Source organism: Sminthopsis crassicaudata, chromosome 2, assembly GCF_048593235.1.
Source record: "Sminthopsis crassicaudata isolate SCR6 chromosome 2, ASM4859323v1, whole genome shotgun sequence".
NCBI lineage: Eukaryota > Metazoa > Chordata > Mammalia > Dasyuromorphia > Dasyuridae > Sminthopsis > Sminthopsis crassicaudata.
Window position 1 is genome coordinate 637,341,726 of NC_133618.1, and position 27,835 is coordinate 637,369,560.

The 27,835-nt window shown below is 34.1% G+C and overlaps 1 protein-coding gene across 3 annotated transcripts in view; it reads left to right on the plus strand.

Annotated features, from left to right (window-relative positions):
• CTNNA3 (catenin alpha 3) overlaps nucleotides 1-27,835 on the plus strand; it is a 2,038,107-nt gene that overhangs the window by 1,228,275 nt on the left and 781,997 nt on the right. For all 3 annotated transcript variants that reach the window (XM_074296610.1, XM_074296611.1, XM_074296612.1), the window contains one exon: nucleotides 11,442-11,534. In XM_074296610.1, the coding sequence (XP_074152711.1) occupies nucleotides 11,442-11,534 (93 nt within the window). The remainder of the gene's footprint in view (nucleotides 1-11,441; nucleotides 11,535-27,835) is intronic.

Consider the following 27,835-nt stretch of genomic DNA (forward strand, 5'->3'; position numbering starts at 1 on the left):
CACTCATAATTAAGTATGATACTCCAATGAGAACAAAGAAAATAGACAAGGATCCCATGTGTACAAAAGCATTTATACCAGCTTTTAAAATATGTATTTATGTATTTTAATAGCTTTTTTTTAACTTTTCCAAAATATATGTAAAGAATGTTTTCAACATTCACCTTTGCAAAACGTTGTGTTCCATATTTTTTATCTCTCCCTCCTCAACTCCTTCCCTAGGCAGCAAGCAATCCAACATAGGTTAAATATGTGTAATTCTTTTAAACATATTTGCATATGCAAATTATCATTCTGCACAAGAAAAATCAAATCAAAAAGGGAAAAAAATTAGAGAAAAAACAAAGAAGCAAACAACAACAACAACAAAAGATAAAAATATTATGTTGTGATCCACATTCAATCCCCATTGTTCTGTCATCTGCATCCAAAGACTCTCTCTATCATAAGTCTCTTGGAATTTGCCTGATTCATCTCATTGTTGAAAAGAATCAAGTTCATCTCAGTTGATCATCACGTAATCTTGTTGTTGCTATGTAAAATGTTCTTTTGGTTATACTTATTTCACTCAGCATTAATTCATATAAGTCTCTCTAGGCCTTTTTGAAATCATCCTGCTGATTGTTTCTTATAGAATTATAATATTCTATTACATTCATATAACATAACTTATTCAGCCATTGCCCAACTGATGGGTACCCACTTAGTTTCTAATTACTTCCTGCTACAAAAAGTGCTGCTACAAACATTTTTGCACATATGTGTCTTTTTTCTTTTTTAATGATCTTTTTGGGATATGAATCCAATTAAGACACTGCTGGATCAAAGGGTATGTATACTTTGATAGTCCTTTGGACATAGTTTCAATTTGCTCTTCAGAATGGCTGGATCAGTTTACAATTCTACCAACTATCTATTAATATCTCACTTGTCCTAAATCCCCTCCAACATTTATCGTTGCTTTTTCCTGTCATTTTAGCCAACCTGAGAGGTTTGAAGTGATAGCTCAGAGTTATCTTATTTTGTATTTCTTTACTCAATAGTGATTAAGAACATTTTCCCCATATAACTAGAAATGGCTTTAATTTCTTCATGTGAAAATTGTCTATTCCTATCCTTTGACCATTTATCAGTTGGGGAATAGATTATATTTTCATAAATTTGGATCAATGCTTTATGTATTTTAGAAATGAGATATTTACCAGAACCCTTGGATATAAGCTCTCCCCACCTCCCCCAGTTTTCTGCTTCTTTTTCTAATCTTGACTACATTGGTTTTGTTTGTACAAATTTTTTTTAAATTTATACCAGCTTTTTTTGTAGTGACTAAGAACTAGAAGCTAAGGAAATGTCTATCAATTGAGAAATGGCTAGACACATTATGATACATTAATGTAATGTTATTTCGGTCCTATGAGAATATATAGGAGGGATGAGTTCAAAGAAACTTGGGAACTTATGAATTCATGTAGAAAAAAGTCAGCAGAATCAGGAAAATCCATATATATAATATTGTAATAATACATATTGAAAATTTATAATTTTTATACATAAATGCAATTACCAACTATGAATTTACTTTTGATGATGATTTATGTTATCTTGTTTCTTGATAGAGAGATGATGGATTCCAGAATGAGACATCATTTTGGATATGATCATGTAGAATAGGATTTCTTAACTGTATAAATTGAGAATTTTTTCCTGTACTTTTTAAATTAAAAGGGAGAGAGAAAAGAAATGCTATTTGAAATAAATATAAGTTATTTTTCAAAAAGCACTGAACAATACTTCACATGCTCCCTGACTGGGGCAAAGTGCAAAGAAATGTTCAATATTTTGATCCTGACCATTAAGCTTAGCTAGAACTATTCTCAGCTGGCAGACACATACTCTGCAGTTGAGGACTTTACCACATTTGACAGAAACTGACATACTTGTGTTCCACTGACAGAATATTTGAGAATTCCCTTTTACCCACACATCTCAGTATAGCATCAGGACAAAACTTTTGTTGAGGAGAAATCCAATTACTGATGATTTAGTTGTGGCAGTATATTTAGTTTTTCTTCTAGAATAAGGTTCTTGGTACTATACAGCTAAGTGACTCAATGGATAGTGTTAGCCCTGAAGTCAGAAAGATTCATCATTCTGAATTCAAATCTGGCATCAGACACTTACTAGCTGTGTAAAACTGGGCAAATCACTTAATCCCATTTGCCATAGTTTCCTCATCTATAAAATGAGCTGGAAAAGGAAATGTAGTATTTTCATAGTGTCTTTGCCAAGAAAACCCGAAATGTGGTCATGAAGAGGCATCTAAAACAGAAAATAACTGAATCAACAACAACAGCAATAATGCCTCTGTTCTCTTCACGTTTTGGAGCAATACATTTCTTCTCTGCAGAATTAAATAATTATATTTGATGGTTTCTGAGGTCCCATCCAACTTGAAACATTTGATAGTATGATATAATTCTGTGAGCTTCAATTTTGACTTTTCAAAGAAGTGAGAATTTCTGAACACCAGTATTGGGGGGGGGAAACCAAAAAACAAAACAAAAAAAAAAAACAACTCTGTGTGTGTGTGTGTGTGTTTTGGAGAGAGAGAGAGAGAGAGAGAGAGAGAGAGAGAGAGAGAGAGAGAGAGAGAGAGAATCTGGAATGTGGATTGCTGTTTAACACAAGGATTATATGTGACTTATGGCTCTGTAATTTCATCAAGGTGAGGCTAGGTCATCTACTCTTACCCTTTGTCATGATTTATTATGGTCCCTATAAAATCTTCAAAAATGATCTAAGCATGATATGGAGGATTTTCCCTTCAGTTTTCTCAATGCTGAGTTGCCACACATTTAACATTGAGTGATCCATAACTTATATTTCCTTTCTTTTTTTTTTTTTTTTTTGAATGCAGGACAAACCTACACTTCTATTCTGTTTATATATCACCCTAATTTTGTAAACTTTTCTCTTTTTGACTGTTCCCTATTTTTCCTATGTATAGTTTAGACACTTTTTTTGTTCATTTCTCTCTCTTCAATTAAACTATAAACTCCTTGAGGTAGATCTTTTGCCTTTTTTTTATTATTATTATTATTTTTGGCCCTTAGAACAATGCCTGACATATAGTAAGCAAGGAGTAAATTAAGTACTTGTTGATTTGCTGACATCTCATTGACAGTATCTTTTATATTAATTTTTGAGCAACTCTTCACTAGTTATACAGCTGTAGAGGGCTAGAACTGAGCAGACGTAATGTAACCTGGCACTTAAGGCTAATTACCAATTAGACAATTCTCTATTACCACGTGTTTGGAGGATGACCCTACTTAACTATTCTGTGCTGGCTTGATAGGTGGGTGTGGACAAAGAAGGGGAAGTGAGATCAGTGGGTGGAGTAGGAGGAGGAGATTGATTCATTCTCTGGGCAGTGGAGAGAGAGGAAGGAGGTGTGGAGATTGCTAGATCTAATCCTCTGACCCGGATCATAAAAGACCAAGAATAAAGACTTTTGCTTATCCTGACTCCTGCTGGTTCTAAGAGATCCAGGGTCTCCAACCTACAGCATCCTGCAGCCTAAATTATTTGATTCCATATGACCCAACTAGCATTATTAAGCACTTGCTCTTTATTTAATATTGGCTCATCTCCCACAAGTGTTGGTTTTAGATATGGAGGCATTCCATGATTTAAATCCAAAGAATAGTACTAGAAGAAAGTGGTTAAAAGGTGTGGCTTTATTTAGAGAGAAGTTTGGGGCTTTTACAAGGCCAGCCTAGTTTCTCAAAGGCAGCCCAAATCATTGTGATCTTCTTATTCAATTCTGAGTTCAGAATCGCTAATTCTGTTGTGAGAGACACATTGCCTTTTTGAGGAACAGCTTCAGTATTTGGACAGCTGCTCATCTTCAAACTGAGAACAGGAGTATTGTAACCCATCTGGTTCCCCTGTATGAGTGTTATTATCATTTCTTGTGATTAATGACAACTAATGAGTTTAGGCTACTTCTCATAAGTGCTTTTAATTGGAATAAATTGGGATTTCCCAAAAGGCATATAGAGTCAACTATAGGGCATAGGGCATGGGACAATAGATTTAGAGTTAGGAAGACCTAAAATTAATTCTTGACTCAGACACTTACACTAGCTTGGATAAGTCACTTAAACTCTTTCAACTTCAGTTTTCTTATCTGTAATATCAGGATAAAAAGGACCTCTACCTCTCAGCACTATTAGGACAATCAAATGTGATAAAGTATTGTGTACAACTTAAAACACTATACAAATATCAGCAATAATTCTTACATTGGCCACTTGTTATAATTTCTGAATTATCATTCACTTATTAATAAGAATTACATTTTTACAACACTTATATTTGCAAAGCATTTACATGCATTATTTTGTTTAACTTCACAATATCCATGGCAGGTAAGTGCCATTATTAGCCCTAGTTTACAGATGAATAAACATGGTCAAATATAGGTTAGTTGATTTGCCCAGGATGACACACCTAGGTTACATTTGAATTGTTTTTCTGATCTCATATCCTACACACAATGCCCTCAGCCATCTATTTTACTCTCTTGACCTGTGGGAGTACCTAGTTTTTCTTTGTGAAAAGTCTCATGTATTTCAGAGGATAAGAATATAAAGGCAGCAACAAAACAGGGCTAACTTTCAAAAAACTTATATTTGACTAGAAGGTGGGCAAGAATATTCATGTGTAAATTAATTCAAACTAGATAAAGTTTGAATCTTGATAATTTTAAGAGGATGAGATTTAAATACATTTGAAAATGAAGAAAAAATGGCAAGTGATCAGAGGGATTATTTTTAGTGAAACCTGATTATTGGTATCATTTCTAGGTCTCTCCATAGTCAAACACAGGCTGGCACTGATCCTACAACTCTATTTATTGTGCTTGGACTTTGCAAAAGCAGGAATAGCATCAGTCATTATCATTACTGAGACTGAGATTGGACTGAGATACAGAGAATAATATGACTGAGAAACATGTCATTAATCAGTCAAAACCTGGCAATGTAAAAATATGGTTCTTTCCTAATTCACTTTATCTTTTTATTTAATAAAAACAATTCTGTTTGTAAGTAATGTCATTTTAGTGTGAATTATGCTTTACTTGTTCTGATGTTATAGTAATCTGGAACTAGGTAGTATAGTATGAGGGACAAAATCTTAGAAATAAAATCAAAAGATCATGCTTCAGACACTTCCCTTTCCTGTGAGCCATGACAAGACCTTTAACATTTCTGTGCCTGTTCACTCAACTGGAAAATAGAGGTAATTATTGTCCTTCCTCCCTCACAGGGAAGTTATGAGGATAATGCTTTGCAAATCATAAAGTTTTACACAAATGAGAATTATCATTAATAGCTATTATTAATAGCTCTTTACCAAAAAGAGTAAATAAATATACTTTCTTAAATTGGGAGGAGGGGGAAGAAATTGGTCAATGAAAGGAACTGCCATTGAGTTTACCTTGTTAAACTCATATAAATGACTATTTTGTTACTGTTTGATCTTGAGTGAGATCCCCCCACTCTGGGTTTCAGTTCCTTTTTGGTAAAATGAGAGAATTGGGGTAATTGATGTCTACAGTCTCTTCTAGGTAAGTTTATTTTTACTGTAAAAGACATATAGCACATTCCACATTTTATTATGATTCTTAGACTTGATTCCACAAGCTTTTTTTAACAAACATTTTTAAATTATATATATATATATATATATATATATATATATATATATATATATATATTTTAACAATTTTAAACTATATTTTAATGCAACTTTTTTCCTAAGACCCATGTATTTTTTTTTCAAATTATATATATGTGTATATATATTTTTTCAAATTATATATATATATATGTGTGTATATATATCCAAAATGATATATGTGTGTGTGTATATATATATATACATATACATATATATATATATATATATATATATATATATATATATATATATATATATATATATATACATACATATATCCAAAATGAACATTGTCCAAATTGGCATATGCCAGAAAGAAAGAACATTTTAATGCATTATAATAGGGATTGATCAGAACCTTTTTAGGGTAACCAGGTGGCCTATAGGAGTGTATGAGGATCTGCATCTAGGAAAACCTGAGTGCAAATACTCAGATATACAAATTTTCTGTGTGACCCTTGTAAAGCTACTTAAGCTCTATTTACCTCAGTTTTCTAATCAGTAAATTGGAAAGAATAATAGCATCTATTTCCCAAGCCTGATTATGAACATAAAGTGAGATAATATTTGTAAAATGCTTTTTGAATCTCAAACTATCTTGAAACTCAAATTATTAAGCTTAGAGGTGATCCAGTCCAAATCTGCCATGTCATTGCTAGAAAAAAAAAATGGGCTCAGGTAGAATTCATTAAAAAAAAAAATAGTAGGGCTAGTAATCATTCATCTCAGACAAAGTTAAACTTAAAGATTCAATCAAGAAAGACATTTTCATTATATTTCAGTTATATTAATATTGTTTTAGATCCATGTCTACATGTGTGTAAATGTGTGTGCATATATGTGTGTATATGTGGATGTATGCATGTAAGTGTCTAAAATAGCATCACTTTTACAATTGAGTTACAGTGTGTTCAACTGTGCTTAATCAGACCAGAATAAGCTCAAAATGCGTAGAACACAAATAGTCTATATGAACATTTGGGATAGCTTCTCTAATTTTGTGTATTTTGTTTTTATATATTTTAACTGTACCCTGCTTGGGGGATGTAGAGGGGATGCTAGCGGGGAGAAAGGATAAAGTAAAAAGTGCACAGCAAAAAAACAAAAGCATAACCTATAAGGAAACAAAAACAAAATGGACTGTCATGAATATATAATCTTTTCTTCCCTTGTATGTATTTTCTTGCAATGAAAATTTATTGTTACATATTTTTTGAATCTTTCCTGATGTTCTCCTGAGCACGATAATATATTTAATTTTGCTTTTTAAAATTTTCCTTTCTGTCATTCTTTTGTACTGTTTTTCTTTTGTATTTACTTTTAGATAAATAATAAAAAATAAAGTAACAAATTAAAACATTAAAAAAGAACAAAGAAAAAAAAACAATTAAAAATAAAATAGACTTAGGGAGGAAAAGGTATGGTCTTATTACTACAGGAATGAAAAGCTAGGAATAACAGCAATGTCCTTTGATTTTAAGTCAACATACTGTTTCACCTACATGGTGCTGTCTTTAGTTATTTCCCAAGTCCATTTATTTTGGGTGTTTTTTTTCTTGTTTTTGTTTGTTTTTTTGTTTGTTTGTTTTTTGGAGTGGAATAACGAGTTTTTCTTTTTGAACATAAGACCTACAATCCTATGATTTTGTATTTATGTTAAACTGTGTTAATAGAGCATCACTGAGGGTGGCTGTTAGCATATACCTAGAGTATAAAAATCCAAGCCAAAGGGGAATATCAAGAATAGGAAACATTGGGAGAAATTTTCCAGAAGACCATGGACTTCAGCTTGGAAGAGCTAGCCCTGTGTTTTAGTTGCCATTATTATATCTGTTTTGTAGATGAAATAACTGAATCTTAGAGAAGTTAAGAAATTTGCTCATTGTTGTATGTATAGCTTGTTTTTTGTTGTTCAATCATTTTACTTATGTCAGTTACCCTATTTGGGATTTTCTCGGCAAAGATACTGGAGTAGTTTGTCATTCTCTTCTCTAGTTCATTTTATAGATGGGGAAACTGAGATTAATAGAGCTAAGAGACTTACCCAGGATCATACAGCTAATAACTATGTCATTGTATTTGAATTCAGATTTTCCTAATTTCAGGTATGAGTGCTCTATTCATTGCACCATTTTATTGCCTATATAGCACTTTGTTTTATCCCTTCTTGATACATTTATTCTAAAATGTTGTATTGTGTCCTTAAATTGCATTGGACTATGAGCTTCTTGAGGCAGAGATAAGGAAGCACAGTGAATAGAGCATTGGACATGGAATCAGAAATATCTGATCTATGGTCAGATGCTTATAGTTGTATGACCTTAGGCAAGTTGCTTAACCTGTCTACCTCAGTTTCCATAACTGTAAAACAGGAATAATTTATAGCACCTATATGACAGGATTTTTGTGAAGTTTAAAAGAGTAAACATTTATAAAATGCTTTGAAAACCTTAAGCCATTCTATGAATGCTTCAATAGCCATTAAAATCAGGAAACATGACTTATCTATTCTAGTTTCTTCTTTTCTCATGTAGAACTCAACAAATAGCAAAAGCTTAATAAATAAATGTTAATTATTTATTAAAAATAAATGATTGATTAAACAAGGTATGTTGGATTCAGAGTCATATTGTATTTCTAAGCTTTTTTTTTATTTCAGTATGCTGGAGATATTTCTGAGTATATCTCTCCATGTTCCCTACTGGGAATTCCTTATACCAATGAAATCACAAGTCAAAACACGGTGTATGGATGCTGCAATATTTTCTTTTTTTGTAGAACTCCTTGTAAGAAAACTCTTGTTATCAGTAAAGATTGACAACTCTCCTTCAATTTATAGTTTTTACAGGTTGCTTGGAGCACCGAGGGGTTAACATCCAAGATATGTCACAGTCAGAACTTGAACGTAGATTTTCCTGACTTGAAGGCCCTAAAGGCAGCATAGTACATTGCCTTTCAAGATTCATCTTCCACTGAAACAGTAGCAGTAGTTACATAGACTCTGTAAGGAAATGGCTTTCCAATTAGAACAGCACCCCTAGATTTACCCTGGATCAATTAGCATTGGGTAGGAGAAAATACATGTCTAACTCACTGGTGTTTTAATAACTGATGAGAAATGAATACTTGGGCACAGTGACCTTGGAGGCAAATAGGACTCATGCGAATGAGACTTCTCTTTTTGTATTATTAAAGTGAGGATTGTCCTTCCAAAGTCCAATCATATAAAGCTATGATAGCTTAATATGTAGATGCAAAGCAAGGGACTTCCATTAAGGGTATATTGAAAGTAATGCAATAAAAGGGGGAGCCAATAAATCTATCTATTTAGCAAGAGTCTGGATATAAGATCATTTTTGTGGTATTTTTCCAAGGCACCCTGGTTTTTCTTTATTTTTGACATGCCTTACAATGTGTGCAAACCATTTCAACTATCAATAATTAAAGCTCTATGCTGGTAAGCTAATTTTGGAGGTGTAAAACTATTTCCCAGCAAGACAGGAATGAGTAGTGAGTATTGAGCTAACTAGGAAATCCTGGGTTCAAGCCTGGCATCTGGCCCATATAACTTTGTATCTCTGGGCAAAATGCTTCATGGGCAATTGTTTAAGTTTATAAATTGCTGAGAATGTATCAACATGCATCAAAAGAGGGACTTTCCATCCCTGGGAATTTCCTATCACAGTGAAATCACAAGTGTAATCCCTCTCACTATAATTTACAAAAAGCATTATTTTTAATATTCGATGACAGCTGGGAACACAGTCCTTTTCTAGACATGCAGGTGTTAGTGCTAAGGAGTAATTCAAATTGGGGTTTGAAGTCAAAAAGCTCAAACTGTAGTTCCAGTTCTGCCACCTTTGATAATGCTTGGAATACAGTAAATGTTTCTTAAGTTATTAACTTGTCGCCTAAAGATCTAACTACTTATGTGTCTTTGTGTCTCAGTTTCCTAATCTGTAAAATGAGTGGTTTTGCCTTGGTAATCTAGGAAGGCCCCTAAAACTCTTCAGTAATGGTCGTATATAGAGATTATGGCTTTTGCATTTATCATTTGTCAATATTTTATAATCTGGGGGGCTGACAGAGAGATTCATGAAGCAGAGAAGCATGCACATATTCTCTTTGCCAATGAGGCAGCTAAATGGTATGGTGGCTAGAGTGCTGGGTCTATAATCAGCAAGACCTGAGTTCAAATTCAGCTTCAGATGCTTATTAGTTGTGTGACCCTCAAAATTGTAATAATTCAATTCATAATTCATATCAAGTCATCACCTCTTTGCCTCCGTTTCATCATTTAAAAATAGGAATAATTGTAGCTTATTATCTCACATAATTGTTCTGAGGATCAAATAAGATATTTGTAAAGCACTTAGCTCTGTGCCTGATACAAAGTAGGTACTTAATAAATGATTATTTCTTTCTTCCTAATAGATATTACAAAGAATTTATTGGTAAAGATCGAGTTTTTTTTCTAACAGACCTAAGACAACTTTTTTGTCAGTTTGGTCTATAATGATATTGGTCTATATAATAATGGTGGTTTTGATAGGCCACCCATCAAGATAACAAATCATTGTAACTTACAGCATGAAATAGTTATCTGGAGACAAGAGTGAAATGTCCAGCACCAGTCAAGTTTTAAGCTTCAGAGGTGAAACTTGAATCCAGATCACTCCAGGCCCATTACTCTATTTCCTGGATCATGGGCCTAATCAGTCAAAATAGCAATTGAAGGAATTTCCCTTTATATTCGTCTCACGTTCATAAGCTTTAGAGTGAAAGAGAATGTTAGAGGCCATCTGGTCTGGGCCCATCTCTATGGAGGATGAAGCTGTGACTCAGACAAATCATAGGATCAAAGGTCAGAGAGGACACAGAGAAGTACAAGGGACTGCAGAGGCCATCTAGCCCATCCCACTTATTTTACAATTCCATTACTTTACAGATGAGGAAACCGAATACCAGAGAAATGGCCAAGGTGACATAGCAGCAAGTGTCACATTCAGGAGTCCAAGTGTTTTGATTCTGAAACCAGCACCCTTTCTCTCTTGTTCCTAATCTTCACCCTGATACAGTCTCCCCTTGGAGCTACTGAAGTTTCAAACAATAATAGCAGCTAGAGTTTAAAAAGAGAGAGAGAGAGAAAACAAGGGAATTTAATTAACATTTATTTGTCCAGCCCTGTAGCCTATTTGATATTGAATAAAACATGGAGTAAGACACAGTCACTGCTTAGTACAATTTAAGTATGCGTAATAGACCTCTGGGAAGTAATAAGCCAATTAAAAACATAAAATAAACCACAGTCATATGAGATTCCAAGTATCTCTTAATATTCCGATCACGGATCAGCAGTATATTCAGTCCCATAGTAAGGGAACCTGGGCACATCTTTCCACTATGAATTAGATGTGGAATACCAGGAGACTGAGTAGTATTATAATAATTCCCTCAATTCTCTAGAACTCTTTTTCCTCAATTCCCAGGACTTTTTCACTTTTTTTTTCCTTCAGGTAGATTGAACAAAAAGCATTTCTTCAAAATAAATTTGGAATATGTTTTTCACTTTTGAGATTTTTTTTCAATGAATTTCTATTCCTCTTGCCTACTTGAGATAACAGCTTTTTTATGTTTTCCTCCATGATGTAGAAATAATGACTTACCTTTTGGTTTATTTGTTTGTTTTTAAGGTGGCTAATCTTGCTTGTTCCCTGTCTGCAAATGAAGACGGAATAAAAATTGTTAAGACAGCAGCCAGTCACATGGAGACATTGTGCCCGCAGGTAGGGAGAGTAAATATTGTATGTCCTCAGCATTAAAATTGTTCTAGAAATGATATACTTCACCCAAGAGCAAAACTTGAGTTGGTTGATCAGGGTCTTTGTTTTAAGGAACTTATGTCATTGGGTGCACTGATTCCTCAGAGGGTACTGAATACTGCTTTCCTTAAACCTGATTGTCCTCATTCTCAGTGAAGAACTCCTTCACTAGACCCCAAACCAATGAATTTCTTACCATGTTTCCCATCTGTCGGTGCCCACTTTCCAGTCTCTTATTAGTCAGCTGGTTGAACCTTTTTCTGTAATATGCTACTCTGTAGAGGGCCAGAACTTTGGAAAAGTATACTTGAAACAAGGATACTTACAACAAGGTATTAACTCAGTGGAATTGATGAGATAATGGTTCTCTAGTTCACATATACTCAGTGCTTAGCATGTGATGTAATGGTTCTCTAGTTCAAACATAAATCAGTATTCTGTAATGATATAATTTTAATAGGGTATTAAGGGCTGAGAAGGACTAGAAATGAGACATTCTATTTTTGACCATCCTTCTGGTGGCTCTCCTACCTCCTGCACTCCTCCACTAAGGTCAACACTGGGCCAGAATAAAGACTCTAGACTCTATTCTTGTGGTGTTTATCCTGCTGAGACCAAGGCCCATACGAAGGACCTCCAGAAAGCCAGCCGGAACATTATACTATTTCTTATCTCAATACATATACCCACATATACATTATCTTCAGCTCCATCTCTGCTCTGGGTTCTAGTCATAAAGGATTTCCCTTTTCCAATCCATTCCAACCTTTCCACTCTCCTATTTGCCACTAGCACAGAATTCCTTTTCAAACATCAGATAGAAGAATTTTTAGTTACAGATCTACTTTGCACTAAACTCCATTTTATATCTATGATTTTATCTTTGCATCTACATAGAATGTTCATGATTATAGTGATTTGGATTCTTTCTCCATCAATTGAGTCTGCAATGTCACTATGTCTTAAGGGATAATCTTATGAACTTCCCTCCTCCCATTAAAATAAATAAATAAATAAAAATAAAGCAAAGAAAAATGTTATGTGCTGACCAACTCTACATGCCGTAAAATAATGGAGTGTTCCAGTTGGAGAGCAGAGGGCCAGATACAATCTGCCCCTTTTAAACCTCATTTTCCTAATCTATAAAATAGGATTAATCAAACCTGCAGGTGTCACCTCATGAAGTTGTTCTATAGCTGAAGTGGGATAATCTGGATGATACTTTATTAAAAGATTAGCTTTTGTTATTCTATGTAGAGGGGAAAAGATGAAGAGAATAAATGCTTTTGAAAAGACCATCCCTGTTTGGGGAGAGTAACATTCAATTAGTCTTAAATAGCAATAATTTTCAGACTCCAAGCCCAGTTTTCTTATTTTCGACTGTGTTGCTCCTTAAATTTTTTTAAAAGGCTTTAAAAATTGTTTTAAGGGATATTCAGAAACAATATGCTAATGCTTAGCTCAATGTCTCCTTCTTGAAGCTCCTTTGCCAAAGAGTAGCAAGGGTCTTTGAACAAGAGCAATCTTTGAATAGTTTTCAATGGGGAGAATATGTGGGGATGATAGTATTAACACAAAGGGAATAACCTTCATAAGATAAAGATGTAGGGCTAAAAGTGATCTTGGAGTTCATCATATTCCATCTATGTCCATTAGAGAAAAAGATCATGTTTTCTAGACAGCTTAAGTGACATGCTCAAGGACAAAGAGAGAAGAATTAACAGGAAAAGTACTTGGCTATTGGTTTCTAAAACATGAAGACATTTCTATCTACTTGAGATGTACCATAGCTCACTCCTTCGGTAAGGATCCTCTCCCAGATTTTTCCTGTATGTAGCTTGTTTGTATTTCACTATTTGCACGTTGTCTCTCCTTTTATATTTTGAGCTCCTTGAGGAAAGGGCTATTTTTGTCTTTCTTCTTTTTAGCATCACTTAGCACAGTGCCTGGAAATTACTAAGTGCTTAATAAAATAATATTGACTTGTAAGCTACAGTTGACATTGGGAGTACAACAATAAAGAAAAAAAAATCCAGTTCTCAAGTAGTTTAGAATCTACTTGGAAAACTGACTCAATTCAGTCCACTCATCTGGCAGTTGGGGAAGTGACTTAACTCTCAGTTTTCTGGGAATAAAAGAGTCTCAGCTGCCTCTGATAAACATTTTTGATAGATAGAATAATTGCTTGTTGAAATATGGCTTTTAGTGTTACTTTCTTATTATTTTCTTGGGGACAAACAGCACTGTTACTTTACAAAAACCTCAATCTGATTAATATATAAAATATAGTAGCTTTCAGGGATTACCCAAACAAGGGCATTGGGCCCTCTCATGCAGATAGAGAAATATCACCTGATTTATGTATTACTATGATTGAGGAACTGTCATCACTGAGAAGTGAGAGTACTTTATTTTCTAACCCTCTTGTTCTCCAAAAGCAAATTTGCTTGTTTCCTTTCACATGACATCAATGAGGATGGATGTGTCAGTTTGCAACTAAACTGTATGAGGTTGAAACAGTCTGGAGGAGTCATGTTCTTTAGGTGTTCCAGTGTTTCCTGACTCTGGTGGTTTTCATATGTCTTGCTTCCATAATAATAGAGTCTTCAGAGAATAATAGATGGCTAGACAGATGAAAAATAGATTAAACAAATAGATAGATGATTCTAGCTGATAGACAAATGGTAGATTCTAGATAGATGATAAATATATAGACAATAGCTAGATGATAGACAAATAGGTAAATGATAGACTGATAGATGGTAAAAATAATAGATAAACACAAAGATGAATAAATAGATGAGATTGACAGATAGATGATAGAGTTTGCCAAGGCTGAGAAACTTTATGATCATGAGGATGGAGAGCCAACTTTGGAGATGAAGTCCTGAGTTCATGTTCTGCCTCTGACACACACTGGCAGTATGACACAAGATAAGTCACTGTATATCACATAGTACTTACCAGTGATTCTCCATTATTTATTGGGTCAAATACAAACACATTTAATGAGCTTTTTCATTTCTTCAATCTGGCCCCAATTTACCTTTCCAAATTTATTCCCATTATTTTCCCTCCTGTTCTTTCTAGTCAAACCAGACAAACTTTCTTGCTGTTCCTCACACATGGAGCTCCATGTCCCTTCTATATGCCTTTACCTTGTCTGTCCCTCCTGCCTAGTAAGAAGTCTCATATTATTTCTCTTTAGAACAGAAACTCAGCTTAAATTCTACCTTCTATACATATTCTTTTATGATTTCCCAGATGTCTACTTCCTTTTCTCTAGATTGTCCCTTAACTATTTGACTTATACTTTACTTATACTTATAGGGACTTATATGTTTCTGAACTTGTCCCCCCCAAAAAGATAAACTCTGAAGATATGACATTTTAACACTTTTTTTTTTTTTAATTTTTTATTTTATTTTATAATTATATCATTTTTTGACAGTACATATGCATGGGTAATTTTTTACAACATTATCCCTTGCACTTACTTCTATTCAGATTTTTTCCCTTCCTCCCCCAACCCCCTCCCCCTGATGGCAAGCAGTCTTATATATGTTAAATATATTACAGTATATTCTAGATACAATATATGTGTGTAGAACCGAATTTTTTTGTTGCACAGGAAGAATTGGATTCAGAAGATAAAAATAACAGTTTACATTCATTTCCCAGTCCTTTTCTGGATGTAGCTGGTTCTGTCCATCATTAATCAATTGGAATTGGATTAGCTCTTCTCTATGTTGAAGAAATCCACTTCCATCAGCATACATCCTCGTACAGTATCATTGTTGAAGTGTATAATGATCTTCTGGTTCTGCTCGTTTCACTCAGCATCAGTTGATGTAAGTCTCTCCAAGCCTCTCTGTATTTCTCCTGTTGGTCATTTCTTATAGAACAGTAATATTCCATAACATTCATATACCATAGTTTACCCAACCATTCTCCAATTGATGGACATCCATTCATCTTCCAGCTTCTAGCCACTATGAAAAGGGCTGCCACAAACATTTTGGCACATACAGGACCCTTTCCCTTCTCTAGTAGTTCCTTGGGGTATAAGCCCAGTAGTAGTATGGCTGGGTCAAAGGGTATGCACATTTTGATAACTTTTTGGGCATAATTCCAGATTGCTCTCCAGAATGGTTGGATTCTTTCACAACTCCACCAACAATGCATCAGTGTCCCAGTTTTCCCACAGCCCCTCCAACATTCATCGTTATTTGTTCCTGTCATTTTAGCCAATCTGACAGGTGTGTAATGATACCTCAGAGTTGTCTTAATTTGCATTTCTCTGATCAATAGTGATTTGGAACACTCTTTCATATGAGTGGAAATAGTTTTAATTTCATCATCTGAAAATTGTCTGTTCATATCCTTTGACCATTTATCAATTGGAGAATGGCTTGATTTCTTATAAATTAAAGTCAATTCTCTGTATATTTTGGTGATGAGGCCTTTATCAGAACCTTTAACTGTAAAAATTTTTTCCCAATTTGTTACTTCCCTTCTAATCTTGTTTGCATTAGTTTTGTTTGTGCAGAAACTTTTTAATTTGGTGTAATCAAAATGTTCTATTTTGTGATCAATAATGGTCTCTAGTTCTCCCTTGGACACAAACTCCTTCCTCCTCCACAAGTCCGAGAGGTAAACCATCCCATGTTCCTCCAATTTATTTATGATTTCGTTCTTTATGCCTAAATCTTGGACCCATTTTGATCTAATCTTAGTATGTGGTGTTAAATGTGGGTCCATGCCTAGTTTCTGCCATACTAATTTCCAGTTTTCCCAGCAGTTTTTGTTAAATAATGAATTCTTATCCCAAAATTTGGGATCTTTGGGTTTGTCAAAGATTAGATTGCTATTTTTATTCACTATCTTGTCCTGTGAACCTAACCTATGCCACTGATCAACTAGTCTATTTCTTAGCCAATACCAAATGGTTTTGGTGACTGTTGCTTTATAATATAGCTTTAAATCAGGTACACTTAGACCACCTTCCTCTGACTTTTTTTTCATTAGTTCCCTTGCAATTCTCGACCTTTTATTCTTCCATATGAATTTTGTTGTTATTTTTTCTAGGTCATTAAAATAGTTTCTTGGGAGTCTGATTGGTATAGCACTAAATAAATAGATTAGTTTGGGGAGTATTGTCATCTTTATTATATTCGCTCGGCCTATCCAAGAACATTGAATGTCTTTCCAATTATTTAAATCTGACTTTATTTTTGTGGCAAGTGTTTTGTAATTTTGCTCATATAATTCCTGACTCTCCTTTGGTAGATATATTCCCAAATATTTGATACTATCGACTGTTATTTTGAATGGAATTTCTCTTTGTATCTCTTGCTGTTGGATTGTGTTGGTAATGTATAAAAATCCTGAGGATTTATGTGGATTTATTTTGTATCCTGCGACTTTGCTAAAATTCTGAATTATTTCTAATAGCTTTTTAGCAGAGTCTTTGGGGTTCTCTAAGTATACCATCATGTCATCTGCGAAAAGTGACAATTTGATTTCTTCATTTCCTACTCTAATTCCTTGGATCTCTTTCTCGGCTCTTATTGCCAAGGCTAGAGTTTCTAGTACTATATTGAATAGTAATGGTGATAGTGGGCAACCTTGTTTCACTCCTGATCTTACAGGGAAAGGTTCTAGTTTATCACCATTACATATGATGTTTACTGAAGGTTTTAAATATATGCTCCTTATTATTTTAAGGAATAGTCCATTTATTCCTATACTCTCAAGCGTTTTTAGTAGGAATGGATGTTGGATTTTATCAAATGCCTTTTCTGCATCTATTGAGATGATCATATGGTTTTTATTAATTTGATTATTAATATGGTCAATTATACTAATAGTTTTCCTAATATTAAACCATCCCTGCATTCCTGGTATAAATCCCACTTGGTCATAGTGTATTATCCTGGGGATGATTTTCTGAAGTCTATTTGCTAATATCTTATTTAAGATTTTAGCATCAATATTCATTAAGGAAATTGGTCTATAGTTTTCTTTCTCAGTTTTCGATCTACCTGGTTTAGGTATCAGTACCATGTCTGTGTCATAGAAGGAATTTGGTAGGACTCCTTCAATCCCTATTTTTTCAAATAGTTTACATAGCATTGGAGTTAGTTGTTCTTTAAATGTTTGGTAGAATTCACCTGTAAATCCATCTGGTCCTGGGGACTTTTTCTTAGGAAGTTGGTTAATAGCTTGGTCTATTTCTTTTTCTGAGATGGGACTATTTAAACTACTTACTTCTTCCTCTGTTAATCTGGGCAAGCTATATTTTTGAAGGTATTCTTCCATTTCATTTAAGTTATCGAATTTATCGGCATAAAGTTGAGCAAAGTAGCTCCTAACTATTGTTCTAATTTCCTCTTCATTAGTGGTGAGTTCACCCTTTTCATTTTCAAGACTATCAATTTGCTTTTTCTCTTTCCTTTTTTTAATCAGGTTTACTAAGGGTTTGTCTATTTTGTTGGTTTTTTCATAAAACCAACTCTTAGTTTTATTAATTAATTCAATAGTTTTTTTACTTTCAATTTTATTAATCTCACCTTTTATTTTTTGAATTTCAAGTTTTGTGTTTGTCTGGGGGTTTTTAATTTGTTCCTTTTCTAGCAATTTTAGTTGTAAACCCAATTCGTTGGCCCTCTCTTTCTCTATTTTATGCAGGTAGGCCTGTAGAGATATAAAACTTCCCCTAATTACTGCTTTGGCTGTATCCCACACATTTTGGTATGATGTCTCATTATTGTCATTTTCTTGGGTGAAGTTATTAATTATGTCTATGATTTGCTGTTTTACCCAATCATTCTTTAGTATAAGATTATTTAGTTTCCAATTATTTTTTGGTCTATTTTCCCCTGGCTTTTTATTAAATGTTATTTTGATTGCATTATGGTCTGAAAAGGATGCATTTACTATTTCTGCCTTACTGCATTTGATTTTGAGGTTTTTATGCCCTAGTATATGATCAATTTTTGTATAGGTTCCATGAACTGCTGAGAAGAAAGTATATTCCTTTCTGTCTCCATTTAGCTTTCGCCAAAGATCTATCATATCAAATTTTTCTAGTATTCTATTTACCTCTTTGACTTCTTTCTTATTTATTTTGTGGTTTGATTTATCCAATTCTGAGAGTGCAAGGTTGAGATCTCCCGCTATTATAGTTTTGCTATCTATTTCCTCTTGCAGCTCTCTTAATTTCTCTTTTAAGAATTTAGATGCTGCACCACTTGGTGCATACATGTTTAATATTGATACTGCTTCACTATTGATGCTTCCCTTTAGCAGGATATAATGCCCTTCCTTATCTCTTTTAATTAGATCAATTTTTGTTTTTGCTTGATCTGAGATGAGGATGGCTACTCCTGCTTTTTTGGTTTTGCCTGAAGCATAATAGATTCTGCTCCACCCTTTTACTTTTAGTTTGAATGTCTCATCCTGTTTCAGGTGTGTTTCCTGTAAACAACATATAGTAGGATTCTGACTTTTAATCCAGTCTGCTAACTGCTTCCTCTTTATGAGGCAGTTTGCCCCATTCACATTTATGGTTAGAAGGACTAATTCTATATTGCTTGCCATCCTATTGACCCCTGCTTATGCTTTTCCCCTTTCCTTCCCTTTTACCCTCCTATCCAGTATTAAACTGGTAAACACCACTTGCTTTTCACAGCCCTCCCTTTTTAGGATCCCTCCCCCACCTTAAAGATCCTCCCCTTATTTTACCCCTTTTCCTCGAAATTACTGTATTCCCTTCCCCTTAGCTTACTCCTTCCCTTTCACTTTTCAATGAAGTGGAAGAAGTTTCACCATAAATCGAATATGTCTATTGATACACGCTATGTTCATCTCCCTCCTTTCTTTCTCTCAGATATAATAGGTTACCTTTGCCTCTTCATGAGATGTAGTACCACCACTTTGTACTTTTTTATGATATAATCTCCTTTCCACCTCTATTTTCTAAGACAAATTGTACATATGTTCTTTACATATTTTTTTGACAGAAGTATAGTTCTCAAGATTTCTTTTTACCTTTTTTAGAAGTCTCTTGAGTTCTGTATTTGAAGATCAAACCTCTTATGTAGGTCTGGTTTTTTCATCAAAAATAGATGGAATTCATTTATTTCGATTTTAACACTTTTTAATACACCAGCAATGAGCCCCGTACCTCAGAGGTGCTTAATAAATATTTTTTGATTGTAAGACCAATAGAAGAGCTTTCCCCATTGGTAGTTCCTACCGTCAATTAAATTGTAGGCTCTGATAACAAATCTAAATAAAGATTTAAAAAGAGAAAGCTTAGTGAGAAGAACAAAAGGTCAAGAATATCAAGGAAATTAATGAAAAAAAAAACACAAATGATGGTGAATTAGCAGTATCAGATCTAAAACTATATTATAAAGTAGCAGCCATCAGAACCATTTGGTACTAATTAAAAATGGTAGATCAGTGGAATTGGTTAGATACATATGGCATAATAATCAATGACTATAGTAATCTAGCATTTGATAAACCTCTAAACTCCTGTTTCTGGAATAAGAACTCACTATTTGACAAGAATTTCTGGGAAAACTGTCAGAAAACAATATATCAGAAACTTGGCCTAGATCTATATGTCACACTCTATACCAATACCAAAAGAAGGTATATGATTTGAGCATAATGGGTGATACAATAAGCAAATTAGGAGAGCAAGGGATAATTTCCCTATAAGAGCTTTGGAGGAGGAAGGAATTTATCATCAAAGAAGAGCTAGAGAATATCATGAAATGCAAAATAGACAAGTTTGATTACATTAAATTAAAAAGATTTTGTACAAACAAAACCAACACAAACAAGATAAAAAGGGATGTACAAAACTGGGAGAAATCTTTATAGCCAGTATTTTGGATAATGATCTCATTTCTAAAATATATAAAGAGTTATGTCTTTTTATAAGAATACAAGTCATTCCTCAATTGACAAATGCTCATATGAATAGACAATATTCAGATGACAAAATTAAAGCCATCTATAATTATATGAAAAAAAGTGCTCTAAAACTGTATTAACTAGAGAAATACAAATTAAAACAACTCTGAATTACCACCTCATACCTCTCAGATTGGCTAGGATGTCAGGAAAAGATACTGATGAATGGTGAAGGAGATGTGGGACATTAAAGCATTGTTGGTGGAGTTGTGAAATGATCCAACCATTCTGGAGATCAATTTGGAACAATGCCCAAAGTGCTATAGAACTATGAATACCTTTTGACCCAGCAGTGCCATTACTGGATATCCCAAGGAAAACATAAAGGAGGGAAAAGGACCCACATGTACAAAAAGGTTTATAGCAACCCTTTTGGTTGTAGTAAGAATTGGAAAATGAATAGATGTCCATCAATTGGGGAATGGCTGAACAAGTTGTGGTATATGAAGGTAATGGAATGTTATCGTTCTATAAAAAATGATGAATAAGCTGATGTTAGAAAAGCTTGTAAAGATTTATATGAACTAATGCTGAAAGAAACAACTAGAAAAAGTACTGCATTGTACACAGTAACAGCAAGAATGTGCTATATTCAATTTTACAATACTTGGTTCTCAGTGGATCAGTGATATAAGGCAATCTCAGCAAACCTTAGATAGAAAACGCAATCTGTATCTAGGGGAAAAAACAAAAACAAAACCAAAAAACTCTGGAGATTGAATGTAAATCAATCCATGCTATGCTCATTTCTTTTTTCTGTTTTTTTTTTCTCTCCACTGGTTTTCACCTTTTGTTCTAATTTTTCTCTCCCAAGATGATTCATAAAGAAATGTACATTAAAAAAGTTAAATTAAAAAAGAGAAAGTCACTACAAAATGACTACAATTAGAGAAAGCTAGTGTAGTATCTCCAAGAAAGTGTCACTGAGTTGTGGATCACGATCTACTGGGCAATCACCTTTTGGTCATTAGACCCATATTCTTTGAATATCTTGTTTATGACCTACCAGGGCTTACATTCCACTAAGAGATCTTCTGAGATCTGATTGTCACATCTATCCATCATGGGACATCAGTCAGAGACTTTAGCTAAGGATTTATTTCACTGGCTAATGGCAATTGGACACAAAATATATCAAAGTATTTAGTAGCTCTTTTGAAAATTTGAATTTATTCTATTTTATGTTCGGAATGATCTTGTGGTTCTTTGACTTTTAACATTTTCTAAAATTTTATGCATTCCTGATAGAATTTAAACTCTTGAAAGTAAGACTTGATATGCTTCTGTGCCTGGCATTTCTTAAGTGTTCAATCTTCTTTTTATTGATTTATTTGTTCATGCATACATTCTGACATTTTTGTGCCTAAATTAAATATATATATATATATATATATATATATATATGTGTGTGTGTGTGTGTGTGTGTGTATGGGTGTTGTGTGTATTTAATTTAATAACATCTATATATAATATAGGGACATCAAAATGTCAGTATATATATACACCCCACCCCAAAATAAAATCATAATTAGCATGTATATAGCACTTTACAAATATTATATCATTACAGCCCTCTGAGGTAGTTACAACTATTATTCCCTTTTGCAATTAAAAACAACAACAAACAACAACAACTGAGGCACATAGTAGCAAAGTAATTTGTCCAGGATCATATATTAATTGTCTGAAGTCAGATTTGAGTTTGTTTCCCTGACATGGAGCATAGTGCTCTATCTGCTACATTTTCTTGCTGCATCTAAAAAATGTTTTTAAATACCATCATCATCATCATCATCAACAACAACAGTACAACATGATGGCTTCAATATCTATGTTACCACTATATAATCAAAGGAGCAATATTCATACTGAGGAATCTTTGAAGGTGAGGCAGAAATGAAATTGCTGGCAGCCTCAGGATATTTCTCCAAATTGAGAAAGCCCATGACTGCTTCTCTTCAGAACTTTGCTTTGAAAGTTAATATGAAAACAGACCTATGACCATATGCCCTTCAAATCACTACAGGTTTTAGAGTAATACCATCTCTCATCAAAGCCCCTTTCAAAAAGCACGTCCTTCAATTTATCTAGTCTTTTGTTGTTACCAGTCATTGTCATTTTCTCTAGCCCTACAGACAAAATGAACCGGGGGTCTTGATTTCCTATGGGTTTCTCCTTTTTATCCTTGATAGCTGGTAATGTCAGTGACCTCACAAACCCAGCTTTAGTTTTTGAAGTCTCTTCCAGGCTATGACAGTGGGTGCTTAATGGTTCCTCTTGAATCTAAGAGGTCAGATTTTTCAATTGAATCTGAGCAGCTTGGAGAACAAATTGGTGAGGAGGTAGGACCAAAAGGGAGGGTTGATTTAAAATAATATATATTTTTTTATAAATTGCTTTGAAGAAATTTAGTTTTCTTGTAGATTGGCTTGGCTCCTTTAAGAAATCCATTTATGTATTATTGAGGCATTCTCTGAAACAAGATACCTTGAAAAACAACTGGGAATGACAAAGACTGATTGTGACCTCTGATATTGAAGGGTCAAAGTCTCAGATAAGATGGTAGAGTGAAAAGCCTGAGAATGGACATAAGCCTGGCAATCTCAAATGGAAGGGCAAGTGAAAGAAGGAGAATGAGAGAGTATAGGTTAAAGTACAAGAGGAGAGGATGCTGACAGCATCACAGAGTTTGCCAGAAAAGACTTTAGAGATATTCTGGTCTAGCTGATTCAATATAAATAGTCCTGGGCCTGAGTTGGTAAGATCTTAGTGCAAATTCAGCTTTATACCCTATGGGAAGTTACTTAACATCTGCTTGAGAAGATCATTCAACATTTTTCTGCCTTGGTTTCTTCAGCTTTAAAATGGGGATACTAATAGAATCTATTTTTGCAAGGTTGTCACAAGAATAAAATGAGGTAATATTTGTAAAATACATAATGTAGTTCCTGACACATAGTAGGCACTTTGAAAATCAGAGACATAATAGGGACTATATAAATGCAGAGCCTTTCCTTTTTCCTTCTTGTTCAATCTCTTATTTTTACAGGGAAAGATGAAAACTAGAAAGAAGTTAGTTCCTCAAAGTCATAAGGTGCAAAAGGTCAAGAGCAGCATCTAAATTTAATATTGAATGGAACACTTTCCCCCCTTTTTTGTTTATTCACTCCATATGCATATCATATGTTTTTTATTTTTAAAAGTGAATTTTTAAAAATTATTTTTGAATATGTATGTAAGTTATTTCTTCTCCATTCACTGTAATCATGTATACACAAATCACTGGTGAATATAAGTAGTACTGGTTGCTTAGATTTCATTTTAATTTTGTGCTCTTAGAAAGATGTTTTTTATATTACTCCAGGAAGGGCATTAATACCCACTTTGTGACTACTCCTAGAAATAAATATATCTATGTTATTTTCAGAAATAGTCCATATATTATGCTAGAATGTCAAAGGAATTCAAGATACCCAAATCTCGCTATTGTTCAATTATTTCTGACATTTTGTGACCCCATTTGGGGTTTTCTTGGCAAAGATATTGGAATAGTTTGCCATGTCCTTCTCTAGCTCATTTTGTTTAGATGAGGAAACTGACAAATAGGGTTAAGAGACTTGCTCAGTCATAGAGATAATGTCTGAGGCTGCTTTGAACTCCTGAAGATCCCAAGCTATATCTATTTATATGTGTGTATAAATATATACACCAACATGCATACATAGATACAAAATATAGCATCCTAAGCACATATATTTTCATATCTATATTTCTATACACACACACACACACACACAAACACACACACATACACACACACACACACACACACACACACACACACATACACACCACTAGAATTTTTTTAAATCCTAAGCATTGGGAATTGGGTTTGACATCCTGAATATGATACAATGGACATCCTTTTTAAGGATGTTCTTTTTCTCTAACTCTGCTCAGGGAACATATGAGAAACTTGGCAATATATGCACAATTTCTACGCCCAAATTCAGACACTCCATTGGCTTCCTGGGAAAATTGCTAAATCAATCATATTTCCACCTCTTCATGCCTGGCTGATTCTCTAAGGAGCACAGACTTTCTCCAATTTCTCCTTGCTGATGTGGATTGTAAAGAAAATCCCCCAATAAGCTCTCTCCCTAAATCTACATTAAGTTTCCTGAATGTTTTTAATGTCTTTTAACCCTCTCAAGTCTTGGTTCTTATTGCTTTACAGGCTTCATAGCCTGTACCAGAAAGGAATTTTGGTTGGACTTTTTTCATCACATTATAATGGAGACTGGTTTCCCAGTTATTTCTATTAGCTATTTCCCTCAATAAACCCTTAATATAAGGAAGTTAAATAATGACTCCAAGGTCATTCAGTAGACCAGCTGCACAGTGAAGAGGAACCAGTTCTTAGAATCATCAGTCCTTCTCATAGTTTATTGAACCACTATTTCCCAAATTCTAAAGGGAGGAGTTCATCTTTACTTCGTTGCTAAATTGTTTTTGAGAGATTGCTGTCAGGTTTCAATTTTAAAAATTAAATTTAAAATAAAAAGAATTCACTTTTATAGTAGGATTTTGGTGTAACTAGGTGGCACAGTGTATCCAGCACTGGGCTTGGGATCTTCACGACTTCAAAGCAATTTCTGACACTATGACTCTGGGCACATCATTGGGCACTTAACCCTATTTGGCTCAGTTTCCTCATCTGTACAAAATGAGCTAGAAAAGGAAATGGCAAACCATTCCAGTATCTTTGCCAAGAAAACCCCAAATGGGGTTACAAAATGTCAGACACAATTGAACAACCATAGCTGAATTTGAATATCATGGATTCTCGGGACATTCTGGTTAAATCTATGCTCTCTTTCTCAAAATAATATTTTTAAAGTGAATAAAATAAAATACATAGGATTGCTAAAGAATTAAATTCTATATCTGAAGATATAGAATTCAATTAAAATAAAATTAAAAAATAAAAATATTTTTTCCTGATTCAACTTCACAGACCTCTTGAAGGCTATCCACAGACCCTTTGGGGATCCAAAAATGCCTCATTAAGAACCTTTTTCCCCATAGTTAGTGAGCTAGTCACAAATATAGAAACATACTATTTATAGATTAATGCATTTTTATTTTTATGCTTTGCATCTTGAGATAACAAGATTTGTGTCTCAAAAGTAAGTTAGAAGTCATTTAGAAAGAATATTATACAATTTCAGAGTTGAAAAAGAACCCAGAAGGCATTTAGTACAAGCTAAACTTAAAAAGGAATTCTCATGACAAGATTCTCAACATCTGACCATTTAATTTTTCCTTGCAAGTCTCAAGTTCTACTTAAGGGTAACTTGAAAAAGTTAGCATCTTAGTCCTTAATTGGTGAAAAATACAGAAATCTAATCATTACCCCACCTCATCTTATAAATGAAGAAACTGAGGTACTATTTCCTCTACTGACAAAGTGGGTAACGGGTTTGTTTGAGGTCCCACAGTGAGTGAAGCCATTGACCTAATTTTACTCCCAGGTTTTAGTCTAAATTCAGACTTCTTAAACCTTATCATGGGTATCAATGATTTCTTGAAGAAAATGCTGTAGTTATTTAACTAGGGACATTTGGGCCAAATGTTTTTTTTTGTTTTGTTTTGTTTTTTGTTTTTGTTTTTGTTTTTTTTCTGGAACAATCTTTGGAAGCCTTTGCTTCTATTATTTTAAATCCATAATTAGAAAACTAAGGTGTAAATAAGCACAAAGGACCAGTTATTACCTTAGCTGTTGACACACTCGAGAGTTGAATTGAGTATCTGGGCCCTACTCTATAGAGAAAGGATAGAATGGACACATGCTGGTGATTAGGGGGCCAATTAATAGTGGCTTGAGAGAGAGAACCTTTGTGGAGAGAAACATTATGCTCTGGATTGACTAGAAGGGCAATGTCCTGTCCCCATGAGGGTTGAGGACTCCAATTGACTTCCTGAGTTTGTTGATGAGAAAGCATAGTAGGGGGGCTATCATTCTTCTGTTGATGATGCCTGTCTTAGCTGTACTGAGTATGCTGTCAAGTGCCACTAAATAATCATTATGGGCTCTCAGCTTCTCCCAGATGCTTCCTATAAACCTTGACTGTGAAGGCTGAGTAGTCAGTGTTCTTTTGAAAGACTGCATGGTTGGAGTTACTTGTTTGTACTTTCGATTGAAGATTTATCATGGCTGAAAATTACCATTCACCATGGAAAGGTGTCCTGGAGAAGCAGCTATGTTTTATATTTCATGCTGTTCAAATATGGCAGTATGACAAGGATTCTAGTTATCACTAAAGGAGATGAAATGGGTCAGATCATTCTGGATTCCATGGGAATCACTCATGTGGTTTGGATGCAGCTAGGTGGCACAGTGGATAGAGCACTGGGCTTGGGATCTTAATGACTTCAAAACAGTCTCAGACACAGCTGGATGATCCTCAGCAATTACTTAATCCTATTTGCCTCAATTTGCTCATCTGTACAAAATGAACTAGAGAAGAAAGTGGCAAACTATTCTAGTATCTTCACTAAAAAAAAAAAAACACAACAAAACAAATTACGTCATAAAATTTTAGACACATTTGAACAATAGTAGGAGGATTTGGGTTTTATGGATCCCTCTGACAAAAATAACATTTTTTAAATGAATAAAATAAAATGAATATGACTTGCCTCATGTCAAGTTCTTATTCTGATTTCAGATTTGGCTTTTACAATTTACATGGCTTTGGGCAGATCGACTATTCTATCTGAGATTCTGTTTCTTCCTTTGTCAAAATGAATATCTTGATCAAAAGGACCTCTAAAATCGTTGGCCATTAAGAATCTAAATGTTTGATGCAAGGAGATATCTGAGACTTCAGTAAAGCAAAATTCATATAATGTAAGATGTCCCTAAAGTCTTCGCTTAAGGCAACCTTGTTATAATCTGAGACAAACTTAAAGTTTTAAGCTAGGATTCAGTTTTCTATAAACTTCACATGCTCATGATTAGCTAGAATCAAGAACAGAATTCCATATGTAGAAATCACTTAATAAATTTTGGCCAGTTGGTTATCTCCTTTTTTGGGAAGAGAGGATGAGGTACCTGTGAACTCTGGCACAAAATACCATGATTCATATAGCTGAAGATATAGATAAATATATACTTACCTAAATATACATACACATACACATATACATATATATGTACAAACATATATATGCACACATATGTGCACATTATACACATATATCCCGAGACC